General features: G+C 44.5%; 1 protein-coding gene and 1 pseudogene across 2 annotated transcripts; one reads left to right on the top strand and one right to left on the bottom strand.

The window, feature by feature from the left end:
• Positions 1 to 6,306: 6,306 nt before the first annotated feature.
• On the top strand, positions 6,307 to 10,270 carry LOC109778265 (lipase-like; annotated as a pseudogene).
• Positions 10,271 to 10,396: 126 nt separating this feature from the next.
• On the bottom strand, positions 10,397 to 14,946 carry LOC109778264 (probable serine/threonine-protein kinase PBL7). 2 transcript variants are annotated; one of them, XM_020336803.4, is made up of 5 exons: positions 14,555 to 14,946; positions 12,792 to 12,970; positions 12,453 to 12,645; positions 11,598 to 11,989; positions 10,397 to 11,494 (listed from the first exon to the last, which is right to left on the bottom strand). In XM_020336803.4, the coding sequence occupies exons 1-5, from the start codon at positions 14,652 to 14,654 to the stop codon at positions 10,955 to 10,957; spliced, it is 1,404 nt and encodes a 467-aa protein (XP_020192392.1). In that variant the 5' UTR covers positions 14,655 to 14,946; the 3' UTR covers positions 10,397 to 10,954. The 2 variants fall into 2 exon arrangements, with proteins under 2 accessions (XP_020192392.1, XP_020192393.1); XM_020336804.4 differs by having other exon boundaries at positions 12,453 to 12,642.
• Between the last annotated feature and the right edge of the window lie 7,870 nt (positions 14,947 to 22,816).

The raw sequence follows: 22,816 nt of genomic DNA, 5'->3' as shown, positions 1-22,816 counted from the left end.
TTGGTGGCCCAAAAGGAGGATATGGAGTCTGTTTGCTCAACTTCTTCCTTCACCAATCCCGGTCCTCAAATTTATGCCTTAGGGGTGACTTCGATGCTTTTGTTTCACTCGGCCGATAAGCACTCTTTGCCTCACTTATCTTCTGATATTTTTCTAATAACTGCGCGAAAGTGACTTTCGGCTTTTTACCTTTGTGCTTACCATTGCCTTTGCTTTCTTTAACTGTGCGTGCATCGGTCTTTGAATTTTCTTGTTGCCCCCCAGTGCTAGATGTCGCCATTGTAGCTTTGATGGAATTCCCATCTTCAAGATTGTTGTTGATGCACTTTTTAACCATATCCTTGCTCGAAGACTTGACCCCATCATCATTGGTGTGTACCTGTTGACCTTTAGGTGAATCGGCTTGAGATAGCCGAGTCAACATTTGATCGCCATCAAAACCAATCTGATCCGACTGGTCATATGATCGTGCCTCAACAAACTTCAATCGTCTTGATTGTGCGGCTTGATGAATCACGTTGTTGTCTTTGATATTCTCTTCAAACAAACATTGCATTTGTTCTTGTCCTGATGGCTCGACATCATGATCAATTATAATAGGATTAGTCGACGATGCACCAACGATGTGATCAACTATGCCCGGACTCAAGGTACGGTGCTCGTCCATTAACTGATATTGTGATACTAGCTCTGAAACAAAACAACCGAGCAGTGCTGGCTTAGCGTCATCCGACTCGGCTATGCATTGATTTTCATCCTCTTTTCCTGATGCTTTTGAATCGGCTTCGAAGGACTTTGGACCTGGCTTTACGTTTCTGCAACCAAAATAATTACAGAATATACGTCTCATCCGAGACCAAATGTTAGCCAGGCATGAAACAAACAAAGTTGTCCATACGAATACAAAGTTCAGTTGGCATGACAAGAACAACTTTGGTTTTGATAAGTTGTCACTCTTAGCCTCTATGAATGATACCATGTGTTGACTATCATGATTAGTGACAAGATCATTCCTAACAAATAGATTACTCATTTCAATTGGTCTTTCAAAATTAACTAGAATCTTACTAACAGGTGCATCAACCATATGATTTTGACCGAATCGAAAATTGACTAAACTATCTGCTAGGTGTACCTTTTTGAAGACGTTGAAAGGAGAAGATGGTTGCACCACTGGAACAATACATTGCTCCACTTCTGAATAATTCTCCAATACCTCTTCCTCTTTTTCTGGATCTGGTGCCTCATCACTCGGATTGCCCGAGTATATTTCACTCAAATTGCCCGAGTATATTTCGGTCGGATTGCCCGAGTGGATTTCACTCGGACGCTCTTTGTCAGTTGAACTTTGCTCGGCCACATTTTCTTGGTCTTGATGTTCATCGTTAACTGAACTGTGTTCAGCCATATTACTTTGTTCTTGATGCTCATCAATATCTTTAGCAAGAAACTCATAGGGTAGCATGTAAGCTCCCTTACATCCAAAAAAATTGAGCACAACCAATTTGTTGCGTTTGTCGTTCCTTTGCTCAGCCAAGCTTGCATTTTTCTATTTTGGTACACGCAGCAATAGTTGGCTTGATGCACTTGGCTTTAGCCGGTGATGCACTCGTCTGGAACGATGCACTCGGCCTTAAACATCCCGGTGCTCAATCCGGTTTCAACCGAATCCACCGTATTAGCCGAGTGAATCCTTTTTTGCTGGTTTGCTTGCAAAGCTTCTTTTTTATCTTGCCTCAAAAGTGTAGAAGGGCCAACATGGTTGCTACATGGAGGAAGGCACTTGACGTATTCTTGCAAATATCCCTCTCCACGCTTCTTCTTGAGTGCTTCGTAGGCCTGTCGATATTCTGCTGGTAATTCCTCAAGGGTAGGTGTAGTAAATTCGTTGACTCTATTCCCTGTGAGCTTTGGCTTGATCTTGTCCACTTGGGCCAGATATTTTTCTTTAGACTCAGCCCTACTTGGATTTGCTTGCCTCCCAATACTTTTACGATCTTTCGGCAAAGAATTGATGTTGCCGAAATTTTGCGATTGTATAGGGGGTGTATAACATGCTGCAATGATAGGTGAAGACATGTGCACTGTTGTTGAATATTTTCTCACGCCAATTTGATCAATCGGCAACACTTCATCTTCTTTCAAAACCCTAGCTCTTATTGCCTCATAATCAGGAACCAATCCCTTTTTGTGTTGCTCAAGGCAAATACCACTAATCTTCTTATTTTGGGCTAAACTTTTTAATGCAGCCAGAGCCACCTCATCTCCTGCAATATTAGGCACATATGCTCCTGCAGAATCTCCATTCACTCGGCCAAGGTAATCCGAGTCATGAATATTTTTAGTTTCATATGCCACTGAACAATTAATATCACGAGGTGTAGTATATGATGTTTGAGGATAACCGGCCAAATAGCTAATGGAAGCATGGCCAATTTCCCCATCCATCGGCATGTTTGGGGATGAATCCGCATATTGCGAGTTGGCTGCCGATGGATAAAACTGTGAGACGCCCTCCTGTACATGAGGTGTCATATATCTATCACTCGAACAAATTGTGTTGTTCACCGGCATATTGAAAGATGTTGCCGATGCACGAAAATTCCAAGTTTCTCCAATGGAATTACTAGTCGGCCTTTGCTCGTTAGGGCTAGCCGACATGACATGTCCATTGAAAGATCTAGCAACATCAACATAATGGCTATTTGCATCTACGTAAGGAGATTGATGATACATGTTACCGTTGTAGATTGCAGCCGCTTGATGACGCTCTCGTAGCAAGAACAGGCTGGAGACTGTTCAAAGCTTCGTCCCCAGCGGAGTCGCGAAAAAGTGTGTTCGCACACGAACACGTCACGTGTACCCTCGACGCCGGGGGTGATGCACCGCAGCTCACGTCGAAGGGGACCCGAACGACAGCGCGATACGCAAGACAGTCGGCGGGTGCTTTTGCAGACCCGAAACCCCACACGCCCGGGAGGGACCCCGTCAGGGAGTGCGGCGGCTATGGGCTGCCCTAGGTCGATTCGCTCGCCCCTAGAGCCTCGTGGATCGCTGCCCTCCAACGCGAAGAACGAGAAAGAAAGATACAAGGGTAAGGAATAAAGATAGATGAACACAAAAGTATAATAGATTGATTGGTTCGATTGGTGTTGTTCAATCGGCCGTCACCCCTTAGGTATATAAAAGGGGGCTGGACTTTTCGTGCAAGGAAAAGGCTTGGATTCACGTCCAAAACCCTAGTCAAATTCGGATTGGTTTTTTCCGAACTTTCCAAAACTGTTCGGTCTAAAACTGGCTGCATACTGTGGGTCCTTTTGAGGTGGTAAACGACCTCGGATTGAAACGAACCCAAAAGAAATCTTGACTGTTTTGACGAGACGAACAACTTTCATGTTGAACGTTTTTTCATCAGGGGTCATCTTGAGGGTCAAATTGCTCGTGCAAGACAGCTAATTATTCACGCAGCACATCAGACATACCCACATATGTGTCTGGTTCCGGGCGTCATATTTTTGCTCACTGGAGGGTCGCGCTGTGCGGGCTCTAACTTTTGCATATGACCTCGGATTGAGACGATATTTATATCAAAATCGATCGTTTCGACGAGACGAAGACAATTCATGTAGATCAGTTTTCAATATGGGGCAGTCTTGAGGGTGTAATCAGCCGAAAAGTGTTCTGGGTATAAAATCTTAGTACTTCGAACACAACTTTGGCCTTAAAGACGAGATCGGATGGCTATGACCTAAATATCAAAGTTTCTCCTTTTGATGATACGAAACTTTCTCACTTTGAGAACTTTTTCATTTGAGGCCATCTTTATTGCGTTTTGTATCGTGCCAAAATCGGGTGTCAACAGATGGCATCATCATGACTTAAACATCTATAAAAATCTGCTTTATTCCGTAGCAAAACCGTTCAAAGAGGCGACATTCTGAAATGTTCTTGTGTTCTCCCTTGCGTCACAATCAACAGCGCCATCAGGATGACAAATTTTTGATCTCCTTTCCATTTTCCTCTCCCATCATTATGTGACAGTGAGCAGGGAGAGAAAAAGACACAAGTTCACGGTGTTGGCAAGGCAGTCTGTAGTGAAGCTTTTTTTTTTAGTTTATGAAGCTGCGGTGAAGTAGGAAGAAGGGAGCAAGGAAGGCCAGCATTTTTTTTACATAAAGGAGGGCTGATATTTGCAACTTTGCAAGAGGCTGAAGGACGGGTCAGGTCAAGTAGGAGGATGTGGCCGGCTCCTAGCAACCCCAGCCGCCGCAACCGCGTCGTGGTGAACGTGACCGGCTCCAACCACGGCGGATCCATCATTGACCTCACATCCACCGGCGACGTGCAAGGCACGGGCTCTAATGAGAAAGAGTATGGTGTGGGAGCCTCGAGTCCCGAGAGCCGGTGCATGTCCCATATCCCGCTCTAACTCGCCGGCGACTGCACAACACTCTAAAGGACGCAGCCGGCGCCGAACATGTACACGTCCGAAACAACAACCGTCGCCGGTGAAAGTTTAAAGTAGTTTTACTTGTGTGTAATCATATGGATTTAATAATTTACAAATGAGGTATTTGATTGTGAAAATAATTTTGTGTATAGACCGGTCAAGCGCGTCGGCGGGTGTTTAGACTAGCCACAGTGGGAGTAACTTCAGCAGGAACTTCAAGTCCAACTCAGCAAATTTGTCTATGTGGCAATGAGTTAATGAAGAGAGAGGTAGTTCTAGTAACTTAGATAGTTACTGTAACATCACACATATCAAGGCAAGATGAATCTATAGCATAATAAATGAAGTGTTGCATGTTACTACACATATGTTACTTTCCACTATAGAGGTAGTAAACGTAGAGCAGTAACATGCCAATGTTACTATTCTATATTACTATCCATTGTGGCTAGTCTTAGGGCGGAGGATTTTGCGAGTTGTGATGGTAGATGCTCTCAGGTCTCAGCTCCGTGTCACGGCAGGCACGGTTCCCAAGCGGCCGAATCTTCGTGCAACCAGTTTTTAATCGCGTTTCCCTTCTCGCGTGGCGGCGGCGCCCGCGCCCGTCGCCGGCGACGTTTCTCCTCCGCGCCACGCGGCCGTCACGTGGGCGTCCAGCTGCACCTACGGCAGGGCGGCAGCACGCAGCCGCCCCTGGACCTCTCTCGCCAGCCTCCCGTTCCTCGCGCCGATCGAGGCCGTACGCACTCCGGCGCGGCGTGGTTCCTCCACGATGCCGCTCACCGGCTTTCATCCGTCCCCGCAAAAAAATAAATTCACCTCTCCGCCGTCGAGGCTTCGCCGCACGTAACCGCTTCCGTGTCGGACCGATGCTGCTACCTCTATAGCGTTTGTGTGTCAGCAACCACTGCTGCTGGTCGCAAAGAAAAAACGCTTTCACCAAGAAAGAAAAGGATAAAATATGAGAACCACTATCGGAAAGAAGAAAAAAAAAGGGTTGCTCGACCATCCTTGCTCCCGAGAAGCCAAAGACGTCGCTGTTAAGCTCATCATTTGCGTGAAGCCGCTGGATTCCTCCGCGGGACGCTAAACCATTTCTTTTATCCCGTTTCCTATTAGCAGCCAGGATAAAAGATTTGGGTTTGGGGCCTACCGTGCCGTACCATTACCGGACCTCAACAGCATAACCGGAGGATCCGGCATCAGGGAGGGGAGCTGCGTAGGGGGCCCGGAGCATATTCCCTTTCCTCTCTTCTCGCCGAGGCAACAAGCAGCACGCTATTTTTTTAACACAGTAGTACAAATGCAAGCGCTCATATGCACGCGCATAAACTCACATACTATTTTTTACGACGGCATCTCGGACCTTGAGCTCCTCTATACTCCATCTATTTATAGAAATACTATAAGATGTTTTTAAATATTTTAATATAAACTATAACGAACCAAAATGAGTGAACAAATACAGTAGAACATGTTATGCGCATCTGATTTAGAAAAAGTTAAAACATCATATATTTATGAACGAAGAATAGTACATAGTAAACTAAAAAATGGTTAAAAGGTTCAGTTTTTTTAAAATCTAGCACCGAAAATGCACAAGTGTCCTAGATGGGTGCAGAATTTCATTGCAAGATGATATCGGGCAGCTCCGAAAATATATAGACACGATTTAACTCCGAAGAAAGCTTCGAAAACAGGCATTCCTAAGCAATCCTTTTAATTTTCAAAGCGCCACGGATGTCGTCTTGGAATGAAATTCCACACGAGCACCCGAGCATATTCGATGTCCAAATAGTAATTCATATTTTTTCGAATTTACTATTTATTTATAGGGGAGTAGATGAGCTGAGGCTCCAATAGCATTTTCGTTTTCGATTCTCCTTTTTCCATCTTCCCTTCCGCGCCGCATTAATAGAGCTCAGCGACCGCCACCGGCTTCTTCGCCTCCAACTCCAATCCAATCTCACCTTCTTTCTTCCCACCCATTTCCAGCCGCCGCCGCCGCCGCCGCCGAGGTACCAAATTCGTCTCCTCTCCTCAACTTTCTCCTTCTCCCCCCTTCTTGTTCTGCTCACGAGTCGCCAAATCCAAGCTCGGTCTTCGTCAATTTGGTCCTGGACGCCGCCCATTTATTCTTTCTTTTCTGCCTCCGCATTTCGATGCTCCCGAGGATTCCCCACTCAGCTCCCACAGCTGTTTTCCACTCTCTTGTCCGTGTGATGGTAGTCTCATTCATGGAGATGCGCCCTGCAGGTTCATGGAGCGACGGAGGCGGGTCGCTGTGCTGGCCCTGGTGCTCCTGCTGCTCTCGGCTTGTCATGGAAGAAGAGGTATGACCTCGATTATCTTTCTTTTTTTTGTTGGGTAACTGTTCTAAGTTTTCCTCATGAATTCCAAGAACGTGTTAACTAATTCAGTAGCGATCGGGCTGTTTACTGAGTTCATTCTGACTGCCATGATTGAAGCAAGCATAGATGAATATCAGTGCATACGCAGGCATTTCAAAAGGTGTAATCATGCAGGGAGAGGAAGGGGGCAGCTGTGGCACTGATGAAATTGCCCTGCTCCCTGTAAATTTCGCCGAGTTCTGATTGCCTGTTAGCAGCACACTGGCCAACAACTGAACTAATTGAATGCACTTCTTGTTGTGGCTGGGGCCTTGGGGGTTGTATCCAAACATCTGGAAAAAGTTGTACTATCTTTGTGTGGACAGAAAAGGAAATTAGGTGGCCGACAGTTGGAACTTACCTGGTGCCTTGTTAACAAAATGGAGTTCTGGTTGCATATTGGTTGGTCATCTCTAGAAAATAAAAGGGTTGAATTAAGAAGAACGAGTTGATGATGAACCGTGGCAGCAAACAACCATTGTACTGTTGTGGAGCTTGACTTGCTCTGGGGACTCTACTAGCATCATCCACGATGCCCCCAATTGATCTTTAGCTGCCATATCTAAGCATTATTTTCAGTGATTCACAGCAAAAGACCATCATAGATTCTTTTGGAGCTTGGCTTGACAGATCTAGTGCGTTTACAGCATATGGCACTTAACCTAGTACTCCTATTTGATAAGGCCCCCACCTGATTTCTGTCTGTCATGTACTCATATCGTTGCAATATTTTCAGTTATCCACTTGCTCTAGGTGGATTCTGTGATTTGTGAATATAAGTGGTTTCAGAGAATAGGTGAAATTGAATCATCTATGCCCTTTGGCTGTCACCCGTTCATGGTTAACCTCTCCTGGTAATTAGAACTTACTTTTGTTCTATCCCTCAGATATTATATGCACAAACTGAATCAAAGCGAACTTGTGCTAAAAGCTGCCACAGATATGACAGGCAAAAATCAATTGGGGTCATTTATTCTGTTTGCTTTCATTTTGTTCAATTTGTCTTTCTTGGCGTAAATGTTTGTCCGTCTGCTTTGGCATCTTCTTATGTCTGAAATTGATCTTCTGCACTTGTGCTCAAGATGGCATCATTTAATATGCTAGTAAACTAACTGTTTTCATTGTCGCAGAGTTCTCTGTCAATCACGATCAGAGTCTTATATATGACCATACTCTTGCTAAGACCATCGTGGAATATGCTTCGGCTGTAAGTTAAACTTATGCTCATTATTCCATTAAATGCATGCCATGCTTTCTAAATGGAGCTTTAGTTCGTCTTTATCTAGAATCTTGTTAAGTCAAATTAACTAAATACTGTCTGCAGGTGTATATGACAGATTTAACAGCTTTGTATACATGGACATGCTCAAGATGCAATGACTTGACTCAAGTAAGAAACCTTCCAACTGTTCTCTTCCATTCATATCTATCTAGGGGTGCTTATTTGTTTTCCTGAAATTACAACTGTCAAACAGTAAGGGATCTATCAAGATGCTCGCCAATGGTTGGTTGGGTGTCATATGCAGCAGCCCGTCAACTATACAGCTTATAGAATCTGTCCTTTCTTATTTATACATTCACCTACTTCTGAAATAGGACTTCGAGATGAGGTCTCTAATTGTTGATGTGGAGAACTGCTTGCAGGTTCCTATCTTAACACACTCCATTTTAAGTTGTCATAAATTTCCGGCATATTTCTTATCAAGTGTACTGAACTTTTCATGATATGGCCTTCCTTTTACCTGCCATTCTACGGGTGAACAATGTGACAGGCATTTGTCGGTGTAGCTCACAATCTAAATGCCATAATAGTTGCAATCAGAGGGACTCAAGAGAACAGGTACTAATAAAATTGCATGTGCTTCTAGTATTCCCAGTTAAACCGGTATGCTTTATGTGTTACTATTCTGATTTCTTGAGTTACATGTCATTTATGTTTTAGATTTGCTTGCTCAGTGTGCAGAATTGGATCAAGGACTTGGTATGGAAGCAGCTTGATCTAAGCTATCCAGACATGCCAAATGCAAAGGTTATTGCCAATAAACTGTTTATACTTTCTTAAAAGAGAAAAGGAAAGGCAGATGCACCTTTTTGCTAAAAGACTTTCTACTACTCTGGTTAAAGGTGCACAGTGGATTTTTCTCCTCCTATAATAATACAATTTTGCGTCTAGCTATCACAAGTGCTGTGCACAAGGCAAGAAAGACATATGGGGATATTGGCGTCATAGTCACAGGGCACTCAATGGGAGGAGCCATGGCTGCCTTCTGTGCACTCGATCTTGCTGTAAGTACACAAGATCCAATGTTTCACAAATACATTCAATGTCCAGACTCTTAATTCCTTCCAGGTTATAAAGTGCGGTCTTGCATCATATTCCTAACACCAGCACTCTAATAATTGAGGCTTGTTATTATGTAAGCTGTTGATTTTTCTCTTCAAACCCTATCCACAGATCAAGCTCAGAAGCGACAATGTTCAACTCATGACTTTCGGACAGCCTCGTGTTGGCAATGCTGTTTTTGCCTCCTACTTTGCCAAATATGTGCCAAACACAATTCGACTGGTACACGGACATGATATCGTGCCGCATTTGCCACCTTATTTCTCCTTTCTTTCCAAACTGACGTACCACCACTTCCCAAGAGAGGTATACCTTGGGCACAAACGTATAATTACGCTTTCTTGGATATCAACTCAGTCCCTGGGCTTCATCTCTGTGCTATGCTTATTCCGCCCAAATTTCAGGTATGGATCGATGATTCTGACGACAACACAACCGAACAGATTTGTGATGCCAGCGGCGAAGACCCAAACTGCTGCAGGTTTTACAGCTCAGACCTTCCTTGCAGTTCAATTGCCTGTCTCTTCTCCTAATTCTAACATTTCCCCACTGATCATTTTACTAGGTGCCTCTCCATACTGAGTTTGAGCATTCAGGACCATTTCACATACCTGGGAGTCGATATGGAATCAGATGACTGGAGCACCTGCAGAATCATCACAGCACAAAGTGTTGAGCGACTACGGAAGGATCTCGCCAGCAACATCATCATGACAAAGCACGGCGTCGAGGTCTCCATTGTCGAGAATAGCATGCAGACAGACTGGAGCAGTTCCATATAGCATACAACATCCTGTTAACATCAAAATTTATAGCAGAAGGTGGTGCCTTTTCTTTCTCTTGAAGATGGGGGGTTCAGTTGGGGAATTTCATTCAAATTGGGTTGTACATTGTTCTTTCATAGCCTGTGAATATGTAGGAATGTAGACACGAATTATAGGCTCTAGAGTGTAAACTCTTGTCGGATGCACGAAAGATCCGTCTGTGTTTGCATCTTGTAAAAAATACAATACCCATGCAGATATCTATACAGATGTCTCCAATCTGGGAAATAAAGCAGAATAAATTGAGAACATTGCCATGAAATGTCTACTAGATGTGTCATAGAATTCTAAACTGAAATCTGACCCTCTCTTGAGAAAAAGAGGCAAATTCTGCTCTGAATAGTTGTTTATTCAGATTCCAGTATTTGGCAACCTTTCACAGCAGTTAGAACTAAAACATTCGTATTTACACTCCAAAAAACTTGTATATGGTTTACTTTAGTCTGTACAACCATGCCTGATTGTGATATATCCTCTACAGATCATCATTCCTTTTATACATTCTTACAAGGTATGGACAAAAGGGAAAATCCTCTAATAACAGGATTTACTTACAAGACAACTCTTTTTCGATGCACAAACATATATGGCAATACCAAAAACCAAAGAAAACCTTATCCTAGGCGATAAATACAAAGTGGGTGATCTTCTATATGCCGAGTGACGCTGTTATTGATCGAAGCAGGCATCCTGGGAGAAAGGTTCCCAGCAGTTGAACAGCGTCTTCCTTTCGCAATACGGTATGTGATAAGTGTTCAGTAGAAACAACAAAAACCCATGGAGTGTAATGTATGGTCAACAGGAGTGGGGAAACACAAGCCTGGCTGAGAGAAGAGTGCTGGTCTGTAACCACAGAGAAGAGAAGCACTCACCCCTCACCAATGCAGGTGTGAAGATGCCTGGCAAAATTAACGGCAACACCGCCCGTTCGTGAAGGCCATCAAATTCAAACCTGCCTGCTATATTTGCCAGGGTCTGCTCTCGGTTTCTCGTGGGCATCGACCTTGGCGGCAGACTTGCGATCTCTATCAGCTTCACCGTAAGACTTCCCATTGTGCAGGGCAAGCAGTACTGGCACATCCAAGCCATCATTCCTCCCAGAGCTACTGCCACTGCAGCAGCCTTCACTGAGATCCTCTTCAAACTCCCCTCCTCTAGAATCCTTTCTCCTCAAGTCCACGGCGTCCCAGTTAAGCGTGTCAGCTGCACGTTGAGCATCAGGAACACAACTGGTTGTCCGTCGGTGTGCTTTCGCCCTTGGGGTAGACGGGCAGGTCCTACAGCTTTTCGGATCATAATGTTGGGAAGCTAGATAAGAAAGTGCAGTGACAATGTCCCCTATGAGGGGCCGGGACGCCGCTTTCTCCTGCAAACACATTGCTGCAACGGCTAAAGCCTGGTACAAACCCCTCTTGGGATACCGGCCTTGCAGCAACGGATCAGCCATCTGGCAGAACTTTCGACGGTCTCTGAACATCGGGCGAGCCTGCAATTTATATGGATCAGACACTTGGCACCTATGAAGAAATGAGAAAAAATCCCCTCTACACCAAAACTGATGGGAGGTAACTTAGTGCGGTTGAACGTACCCATGCGACAAGATTTGACTCCCCATCAGGCTTGGTGTGATCAATGGCTCTCCGACCTGTAACAAGTTCAAGGAACACAACACCAAAACTGTAAACATCAGACTTTACTGTCAACTGCCCTGTCATCGCATATTCAGGAGCGCAATAGCCATACGTTCCCATAACTCTTGTTGATACATGAGTGTTTTCACCAACAGGGCCAAGTTTAGCAAGCCCAAAGTCAGACAGCTTCGGGTAATAATCTTCGCTCAGAAGAATATTTGATGGTTTGAAATCTCTATATATGACCGGTGGATTTGCCTTATCATGCAGGTACTCCAAACCCTTCGCTGCACCGACAGCTATCCTCATCCTTGCATTCCAATCAAGGGGTTCCCTGTCTGGTGGGCGGTCTGTCCAGAGAGTGATCCATGAGTTAGTACAAAAGAAGAAATATGGATGACAAGTTCTTCTTGAGGGGATGAACAACGTGTATATTTTTTCTTAGAGTTCTAGAAAAGGTTTTGGATGGCGGATAACTAAGATGTCAAATGTAACAGGTAATAAATCAATTTGAAAATGCTGAAACTGAAGCTGAAATTGTTTGTGATTTGACCATTAAGGAAGCTGAAATAATTGGACCACTATCTGTTTTTTTAGAGTTGTATATGTTAGCCATGTGATATCCCCATTGTATAAGGGGTTTTCTGCATATTTACCACACCTATACATGTATAGAAGTTGTTGCTCTTACATGTTCTTTATGAAGCTCAAGCCAACTAAATATCAAGATACTGGTAATATGTAAATACCAACTGCAATCAACCACTGAGAATTACTTTTATACGACAGGAAACCATACAATGAGAAGCGTACCATGCAGATGATTTTCTAACGATCCCAATAACATATACTCATAAACGAGGAGGCGCTGATCACCATCTGCGCAATAGCCAATTAATCTGACAAGATTGGGATGGTGCAAGAGGCTTAGCATGAGAACCTCTACAAGAAATTCACGATTTCCTTGGAAACCGTTTCTGTCAAGTTGCTTCACAGCAATAACCTGCTAAATGACACAGACAAAATGGGTAAGAAACGTCATGGAAATTACCAATAAATCTATCTCCTAAGTTGCAGTACATGAAAGATAACACCCGTTGCTCTTTTTAACAGAAAAGGGAAATAAAGTTAACAAGGCTAGAGATAACAAACCTGTCCATTCTCCATGTGTCCTTTATAGACGCGACCAAAGCCGCCTTCACCCAGCAAACAATCTTTTCTGAAATTCTTGGTAGCAATAGCTAGCTCTCGGAAAGTGAAAATCTTTGCCGGGCCATGTGGAATGCTTCCTCCTCTGCGAACAGAGCTTGAACTACGAGAATTGGATCGATCTGGACCCACCCACCAGAAAAACATTAGCATATAATTCCTCAATTATAAGCTTTCTTGAATGCAAATATCATACAGTCCAGGAAATATAAAAGGCAAGGACCTAAAGAAATGAACCATGACGCATAAACAGCTATAATAGATATCTAACATTTGATGACCTGAAGACCTGTTGGCGCGTTCACATCTGTTGTCGAATACTCTACTGCCCTAACTCATCCAGAACTGCCATTTACACTTAATGTCATCAAGTTGGTGGCATAAGTTGAATTAAAGTGCAAGATACTACTCTTTTGAGTTGTTGAAGTGATGTACAGTCGTACAGAACAAAGGTATCATAGGTAGCCCCATATACCTTCATGATCATAAGCATCCCATTAAAAGCAGACCTTTTTTATAATGGTATTAAAAAAGGTATCACCGGCACTTTATGGATCTTGTAGTTATTTTATTTCAATTTAAACACCAAGCAGATATGTACAATGAAAACCAGTGCCATATCACCTCATGAGAAATTTAACTAGCATCAGAGAAACATATTTATTACTTCTGCATAACAGTACCACCGTACACTGAGAAAAATAATTAATCACATAAATCTCATGTATCATCCTGTCAGGAAACAACATCAATATCATGTGATGTAAAATAATTCTGGCTGCAGGTAGATGAGAAATTGCAGCAGCCACAGGGAGAAACAAATATACAAGATCTTGTGTACTTGTAATCAAGGATCAGACTTGCATGTTCCAGCTGGCAGCAACTAAAACTAAACTGGGGCGCTTGCTTCAAACTGTAAATCGGCCCCAACAACTAGGCAAAGGGTGAAATTTAATTCAATTCATCTGGACGCAACCCATTAGCTACCCCAAGGAATCAGTCAGAGAAAACAAGTGTAAATGTTTGTTTCTTTGGTTGCTTCGGACAGAAAGTTTGGTGATAAAATTAAGTCAGAGACAACAAGTGTAAGCAACACATCAACATTTGTTTCTTTGGTTGCTTCGGACAGAAAGTTTGGTAACAAAATCACTGCAACCGCAAGCTTCACATCAGACATTTCTCTCCCTTTCACGCAACGTCAGGCGAGAAACAACAAACTCGAATACAATTTTCTGCCAAGATATAGTTCTTTTGTGTGTCCCCTTCACCACCACTACCTCAGCAAGAATTGGGAGTTTGGGACTAACATCTCCATATCTGAATAAAATGAATCATCTACCGTGATCGTATATGCTCTTCTACATGCAGGGAATCAAAATATACAAAACTAATTCGCTTAGTCCCCGTTTCCGGGCCCGATAAATCAAGATGCTACAGTTAAGCACATGATCCATGTCCACTTCAACGACTCAACCGCCCCCAACCAATTGGCAATTAGGTGTTCTAAAAAATTGGCAATTAGGGATCAGCTAGGCCTCTTGTACCGTCAAGGAACAATAACCTTTTTATGCCTGAATCAATGCTCAGAAATCACTAAAAATCAGCAGACATCTGAACGGACAAGACAGGAATCAGAATGACCAAAAGATCAGCCCTTTCCGGTCTGCGCAGAAACTGGACAAGTCAAGTCAAGATGCGGGCGTTACCTGGCGCCGGCTTCGCCGCCGACGGCCGGGGCGACGGCGAGAGCGCCGCCGCATCCTCCCCGGCCTTCCCCGAGGACCCCGAGCACGGGAAGCAGCTCATCTCCCGCGGCCGTCAGAAAATGCCGGCCAAGAAACCCCGGCGATCTTTGGACCGCCGACCGTGCTGATCTCCCCGGCGTGGAAAGTGAAAATTTTTTGGGGGGAGCTGGGGAGAGGGGATGGATGGCGAGTCAAAACCGGAGAGCGGAGAGGCGTGGAGCAAAAGGGCAGCTCGGGAGGGCAAATTTCGTGAATATTATAATGGCGGTTGAAGTGTTCTTGGCGAGGCAGTTTGCTGGTGGCCAGTTGAGCTGAGCTGAGGTAGTTGCGCTGTCATTTTGTCGAGCTAAAGCGGGGGATGGTTACAGAAAAGGGGCGCCTTTTATGGTTTCAACAAGAAATTTAAAACTATTCTGATTGGGATTGCTCGTAGTCTAAGGTATGCCAATATTCGATATAGGGGTTTGACATGACACAAGGCTGGACAGGTACCAAAAATGCCGTCTCACCTGGTATCTTTTGAATCCTTCGGTGCAATGTATATGCTCATTCGCAAAGGTCAAAAGCATTAGTTCATACAGTTTGCAATAAATTAACAAATACTCCCTCCGTCCCAAAATAAGTGAATCGACTTTGTACTAACTTTATACTAAAGCTAGTATAAAGTCGAGTCACTTATTTTGGGATGGAGGGAGTATAAAATGTTTTGAATATTTTAATGTAGTCTATATACAAATTGAAACGAGTGAATAAAAACACTAAAACATGTATATATTCATTTGATTAAAAAAAGTTAAAACATCTTATATTTATGAACGGAGGGAATAGTCTTCTATAGAAACACTAAACAAATATCTAATAAAATTCTATAACATGGATGCATATTATCATAAATACGCGCTCTGGGTTATTGAAAAACCGAGATCACAGTGAAGTCATTATTATTTTCGCAGGAACACTCAAGCCATATATATTAAATAAAATAACCCTTATGAAATCACTCCTTAAAGAATAGAAAATTATGCCAAATTCTTGATTAAATCAACATTGTCTTCCTTTTATATCCTTCGGCTAGGCTTCGTCTTACAGGAGCAACCGTGTTGAAACTCAAAAGCTTGAAAAGGTAGCGGATCGGAAGTCGTCGATATAGGCAGACAACGACCACGATCTAAAGAGCTTCATCAGTAGTCTGGAATAAATTTCTAAAGAGATTGAAAAAGCAGCGGTTCTGTCTAGATTGTGATTGCCGTGTGAGAGAATTTGGCACCAAGGAAGACTAGAAGATACTCCCTCTCTTCCGGTTTATAGACCACAGTTCAAAAATCTCACCAACCAAGGTGGATGATGAATGGTGGAATATTTTTGTAGTTTACAAAAATACTCAATTAATGCACTCGTTTTTCTCAAAAAATTATGCTTACCAATGCATTAATTGCAATGCATCCATGCGTGACCAATGAATGAACAAAACTTTTAAATGCATTGATAAATTTTCTCTTAATCCTTGCATGCAAGGATTTAATGCACCTTGAAATCTAAACATATGATGAAGAGGAATACAACTGAGACTTATAAAACGAAAAAACTAAAATATTAAGATAAGCCTTATAAACCGGAAGGGAGGTAGGAATCATAAATTTACTTAGACAGAGAAGTGAGACACAAACCTCTCAGCTTTTGGGCGAAGTTAAATTTAGTTGAGCTTTATTAGATGGAGAAGGAAATGGAGAACAAAATTATGCCACCGCGCCATCCCCTCTGCATGAAACCGCCAGTCACCTAGACGAGAAAACAAGGACAAGAACGAGGCCCGAGCTGTAACATAACAAAAGCCCCCCACACCATTCGTCAATACCAAACAACATCGCTGGAACGAGGACATGACAAATGAGGTCTTATTACTGCTTGTCACCGATGGCATCATTGCCTCACCATCTCTAGCTAGACACCGACTTAACCCTCGCTATAGCTAGGATGAAGGGAGAGTATACAGACACCCCCGGACGACCCCCCACCCCCTACCTCATTGGCGCCGAAAGCACCCAGAGAGGAGGGGAATCGACTGCAGCAAAAGCCCTTACGAGGAACCCTAGCTATAGCGATTACAACCTTCTTTTCTCGATGGGCGTCAGGCGTACCGGTTGGGCGACTACAAGCCTTATTTTCTAGGTTTTACGAGATCGCCCATGCATATTGAATGCTTCCTTCAGTTCGGATTATAAGTTGGACACGGGTTTTCAGGTCTTCAGCTTGACTAGCAAAACATATGGAAGAAGTAAAAAAAAAATCCATGCCTAACTTATAGACCCAACTGGAAAGAGTATTATCATTTAATATAGGGCTCCACTACAAATTTTTCATTATGTGCCAATATAAATTGCCATGAAAAACGTATGTGTCATGCCTAAAATCTGTCAGATTTTTAGTGTTTCCGTTAGTATATGGCACTGTCGTGCATTTTTACATGGTCATTAACCAAAATCCATTTGTCCGAATGGTGCCAAGCGGTGAATTGGCAAGAGATTTATACATACGCGTCTGTCGCCATCGGGAAATGGCACGCCCAGCGAGGCGCATCCACCCGTTCCGTCCCGTCCCGTTTGACTAGCTAGCTCGTCAGTCGTCACCTGACCAGCTGCATTATTCGGGTGTCGATCTGCCTGGCTGGCTGGCTCGTGTGCGCCCGTTTGCCTGCCTCGCAGGTTTGTTTAAGCCGGCCGGCCCGCTGTAATCACGTCGGCATGCATGATTATGCTTTCAATATTGCCGCCTGAACATGTCATGCGGATGGGGTAGCTAGCCAGAGAAGTACAGTGCAGATGGTTCTGGATAGCAATAATACAGTCGATTTTCAGTTTGTTCGCAAGGCTTTTTCTCTATGTGATGCGGTTGTGTGACTGAACAAAATTATAACTTATATATAATGACATGGCTGATCCATTTTTTTACTACACATCTGTTACCTTCGTCCTGCTTACTAGTCCTCTTTGTAGAATTATTTTTTAATCATGATTTTAACTAATAAAAATATAAGTTATACGCAACAAAAATAATATCATTAAAAACTACATTCAAATAGAAATTATAATATAATTTTTGGTGGCATGCGTTAATATTTTACTAGTTAAATACATGGTCAAGCTTTTCTTTTGCGAATAAATATGTGGGTCAAACTTTGATCAAAATACGATAAGGAATAATATTTTGCTAGTAACTAGAAATGAATGAAGGTGCGCAGAATGAATTGCCCATAACTAGAAATATTGTACACGTTTGCTTCAAAACAAGACTTGCATGCCGTGTATTTTCAAACGAGGAGGAGTAAAAACAATATTATACAATAGAACATACGTATGCGGTATTCTTTCTTCCTAAAAAAAAGGAGTTCCAGACTATTAATTAGGTTTCCTTCTCCTCTCTTCAACGTCTCCGCCAGTCTGTGCCGCCTCCGATGGCCTTTTGGTCGTGGAGGTGTGGATGGTCGGATCCCCTATGGTGGTAGGGGCTCCACTCTAGTTTTTGCTATGTTTAATGTCTTGGTTGGGGTTGTGTGATGGCGGTCATGTCTTGATGTGGAGCATCCCACGATCATCCCCATGGACACCACCTCAACTATCCAAGCTTCAAGTGGACCCATGACAAGAGCTAGGGCTCGTGCTATTCAATCCGAGGTGACATCACTCTTACTTGAGTTTCCCTCCTCTTCAAGTGAGACATGGCTACTGCCTAAGTCCGAGATGCTATGTGTGATCAGGTACAACGCTCAAGACACGGAGCCGAGGGCTGAAGAAGAAGAGACAGGCGTCAACACTCTGGACAGCCCGGAACTTCCGGCTAGAGCCCGGAACTTCCGGCCCCCGGACCCTCCGGCCGACCCGGAGCTTCCGGCCTCCGACGTCTTCGACCAGCCCGGGCGTGCCAACTCTCTGGTTAGCCCGGAACTCGTCCCGGACCGTCCGGCCCCTGGACGCCAACCCAGCCCCCGGACCTTCCGGCCCCCGGACGCCAACCCAGCTCCACCCGCGCCAACTCTCTGTTGGGAATCGTAGCATAATTTTAAAATTTTCCTACGCTCACCAAGATGCATCTATGGAGTATACTAGCAACGAGGGGAAGGGAGTGCATCTACATACCCTTGTAGATCGCGAGCGGAAGCGTTCCAATGAACGTGGATGACGGAGTCGTACTCGCCGTGATTCAAATCACCGATGACCGAGTGCCGAACGGACGGCACCTCCGCGTTCAACACACGTACGGTGCAGCGACGTCTCCTCCTTCTTGATCCAGCAAGGGGGAAGGAGAGGATGATGGAGATCCATCAGCACGACGGCGTGGTGGTGGATGTAGCGGGATGTCGGCAGGGCTTCGCCGAGCTTCTGCGAGAGAGAGAGGTGTAGCAGGGGAGGAGGGAGGCGCCCAAGGCTGAGATATTGCTGCCCTCCCTCCCCCCCTTTATATAGGCCCCCTGGGAGGGGGGGGCGCCGGCCACAACCCATCTAGAGGGGGGGAGGGGGGCGGCGGCCAAGGGGGGTGCCTTGCCCCCCAAGGCAAGTGCGGCGCCCCCCCCCCCCCACCCTAGGGTTTCCAAACCTAGGCGCAGGGGGAAGGCCCATGGGGGGGCGCCCAGCCCACTAGGGGCTGGTTCCCTTCCCACTTCAGCCCACGGGGCCCTCCGGGATAGGTGGCCCCACCCGGTGGACCCCCGGGACACTTCCGGTGGTCCCGGTACAATACCGGTAACCCCCGAAACTTTCCCGGTGGTCGAAACTTGACTTCCTATATATAATTCTTCACCTCCGGACCATTCCGGAACTCCTCGTGACGTCTGGGATCTCATCCGGGACTCCGAACAACTTTCGGGTTTCCGCATACACATATCTCTACAACCCTAGCGTCATCGAACCTTAAGTGTGTAGACCCTACGGGTTCGGGAGACATGCAGACATGACCGAGACGCCTCTCCGGTCAATAACCAACAGCGGGATCTGGATACCCATGTTGGCTCCCACATGTTCCACGATGATCTCATCGGATGAACCACGATGTCGAGGATTCAATCAATACCGTATGCAATGCCCTTTGTCAATCAGTATGTTACTTGCCCAAGATTCGATCGACGGTATCCCAATACCTTGTTCAATCTCGTTACTGGCAAGTCTCTTTACTCGTACCGCCATGCATGATCCCGTGACTAACGCCTTAGTCACATAGAGCTCATTATGATGATGCATTACCGAGTGGGCCCAGAGATACCTCTCCGTCATACGGAGTGACAAATCCCAGTCTCGATCCGTGCCAACCCAACAGATACTTTCGGAGATACCCGTAGTGCACCTTTATAGTCACCCAGTTACGTTGTGACGTTTGGCATACCCAAAGTACTCCTACGGTATCCGGGAGTTGCACGATCTCATGGTCTAAGGAAAAGATGCTTGACATTGGAAAAGCTCTAGCAAACGAAACTACACGATCTTTTATGCTATGCTTAGGATTGGGCCTTGTCCATCACATCATTCTCCCAATGATATGATCCCGTTATCAATGACATCCAATGCCCATAGTCAGGAAACCATGACTATCAGTTGATCAACGAGCTAGTCAACTAGAGGCTTACTAGGGACACGTTGTGGTCTATGTATTCACACATGTATTACGATTTCCGGACAATACAATTATAGCATGAACAATAGACGATTACCATGAACAAAGAAATATAATAATAACCATTTATTATTGCCTCTAGGGCATATTTCCAACAGTCTCCCACTTGCACTAGAGTCAATAATCTAGTTACATTGTGATGAATTGAACACCCATTGCGTCCTGGTGTTGATCATGTTTTGCTCTAGGGAGAGGTTTAGTCAACGGATCTGCTACATTCAAGTCCGTATGTACTTTACAAATATCTGTGTATCCATTTTGAACACTTTCACGAATGGAGTTGAAGCGACGCTTGATATGCCTGGTCTTCCTGTGAAACCTGGGCTCCTTCGCAAGTGCAGTAGCTCCAGTGTTGTCACAGAAGAGAGTCATCGGGCCCGACGCATTGGGAATCACCCCTAGGTCGGTAATGAACTCCTTCATCCAGACTGCTTCCTGTGCTGCCTCCGAGGCTGCCATGTACTCCGCTTCACATGTAGATCCCGCCACGACGCTTTGCTTGCAACTGCACCAGCTTACTGCTCCTCCATTCAAAATATACACGTATCCGGTTTGTGACTTTGAGTCATCCAGATCTGTGTCGAAGCTAGCGTCGACGTGACCCTTTACGACGAGCTCTTCGTCACCTCCATAAACGAGAAACATGTCCTTAGTCCTTTTCAGGTACTTCAGGATATTCTTGACCGTTGTCCAGTGTTCCATGCCGGGATTACTTTGGTACCTTCCTACCAAACTTACGGCAAGGTTTACATCAGATCTGGTACACAGCATGGCATACATAATAGACCCTATGGCCGAGGCATAGGGGATGACACTCATCTTTTCTATATCTTCTGCCGTGGTCGGGCATTGAGCCGTGCTCAATTGCACACCTTGCAATACAGGCAAGAACCCCTTCTTGGACTGATCCATATTGAACTTCTTCAATATCTTGTCAAGGTATGTACTCTGTGAAAGACCAATGAGGCGTCTTGATCTATCTCTATAGATCTTGATGCCTAATATATAAGCAGCTTCTCCAAGGTCCTTCATTGAAAAACACTTATTCAAATAGGCCTTTATACTTTCCAAGAATTCTATATCATTTCACATCAATAGTATGTCATCCACATATAATATGAGAAATGCTACAGAGCTCCCACTCACTTTCTTGTAAACACAGGCTTCTCCATAAGTCTGTGTAAACCCAAATGCTTTGATCATCTCATCAAAGCGAATGTTCCAACTCCGAGATGCTTGCACCAGCCCATAGATTGAGCGCTGGAGCTTGCATACTTTGCTAGCATTCTTAGGATCGACAAAACCTTCTGGCTGCATCATATACAACTCTTCCTTAAGGAAGCCGTTAAGGAATGCCGTTTTTACGTCCATCTACCATATCTCATAATCATAGTATGCGGCAATTGCTAACATGATTCGGACGGACTTCAGCTTCGCTACGGGTGAGAAAGTCTCATCGTAGTCAACCCCTTGAACTTGTCGATAACCCTTAGCGACAAGTCGAGCTTTGTAGATGGTCACATTACCATCTGCGTCCGTCTTCTTCTTAAAGATCCATTTGTTTTTATGGCTCGCCGATCATCGGGCAAGTCAGTCAAAGTCCATACTTCGTTTTCATACATGGATCCTATCTCGAATTTCATGGCTTCTAGCCATTTGTCGAAATCCGGGCCCGCCATCGCTTCTTCATAGTTCGAAGGTTCACCGTTGTCTAACAACATGATTTCCAGGACAGGGTTGCCGTACCACTCTGGTGCGGAACGTGTCCTTGTGGACCTACGAAGTTCAGTAGTAACTTGATCCGAAGCTTCATGATCATCATCATTAACTTCCTCCCCAGTCGGTGTAGGCACCACAGGAACATCTTCCCGCGCTGCGCTACTTTCCGGTTCGGAAGGGGTGACTATCACCTCATCAAGTTCCACTTTCCTCCCACTAAATTCTTTCGAGAGAAACTCCTTCTCCAGAAAGGACCCGTTCTTGGCAACGAAGATCTTGCCTTCGGATCTGAGGTAGAAGGTATACCCAATAGTTTCCTTAGGGTATCCTATGAAGACGCATTTTTCCGACTTGGGTTCGAGCTTTTCAGGTTGAAGTTTCTTGACATAAGCATCGCATCCCCAAACTTTTAGAAACGTCAGCTTAGGTTTCTTCCCAAACCATAATTCATACGGTGTCGTCTCAACGGATTTCGACGGAGCCCTATTTAAAGTGAATGCGGCAGTCTCTAAAGCATACCCCCAAAATGAGAGCGGTAAATCGGTAAGAGACATCATAGATCGCACCATATCCAATAGAGTGCGATTACGACGTTCGGACACACGGTTTCTCTGAGGTGTTCCAGGCGGCGTGAGTTGTGAAACTATTCCACATTTCCTTAAGTGTGTACCAAACTCGTGACTTAAATATTCTCCACCACGATCTGATCGTAAGAATTTTATTTTTCTGTCACGTTGATTCTCAACTTCACTCTGAAATTCCTTGAACTTTTCAAAGGTTTCAGACTTGTGTTTCATTAGGTAGACATACCCATATCTACTTAAGACATCAGTGAGAGTGAGA

This window comes from Aegilops tauschii, chromosome 2 (genome assembly GCF_002575655.3).
Source record: "Aegilops tauschii subsp. strangulata cultivar AL8/78 chromosome 2, Aet v6.0, whole genome shotgun sequence".
In the NCBI taxonomy this organism is placed as follows: domain Eukaryota; kingdom Viridiplantae; phylum Streptophyta; class Magnoliopsida; order Poales; family Poaceae; genus Aegilops; species Aegilops tauschii.
Note: the sequence above shows the minus strand (reverse complement) of the source record. Positions and strands in the feature narration are given on the sequence as shown.

What these genes read in the sequence shown, in the direction of transcription:
- LOC109778264 (XM_020336803.4), bottom strand. Translation starts at nt 14,654, where the DNA reads ATGAGCTGCTTCCCGTGCTCGGGGTCCTCGGGGAAGGCCGGGGAGGAT. An exon ending in GGCGGCGAAGCCGGCGCCAG is followed by an intron (nt 12,971 to 14,554) that starts GTAACGCCCGCA and finishes GGGTGGGTCCAG; the next exon opens with ATCGATCCAATTCTCGTAGT. An exon ending in GTTAGAAAATCATCTGCATG is followed by an intron (nt 11,990 to 12,452) that starts GTACGCTTCTCA and finishes CTCTCTGGACAG; the next exon opens with ACCGCCCACCAGACAGGGAA.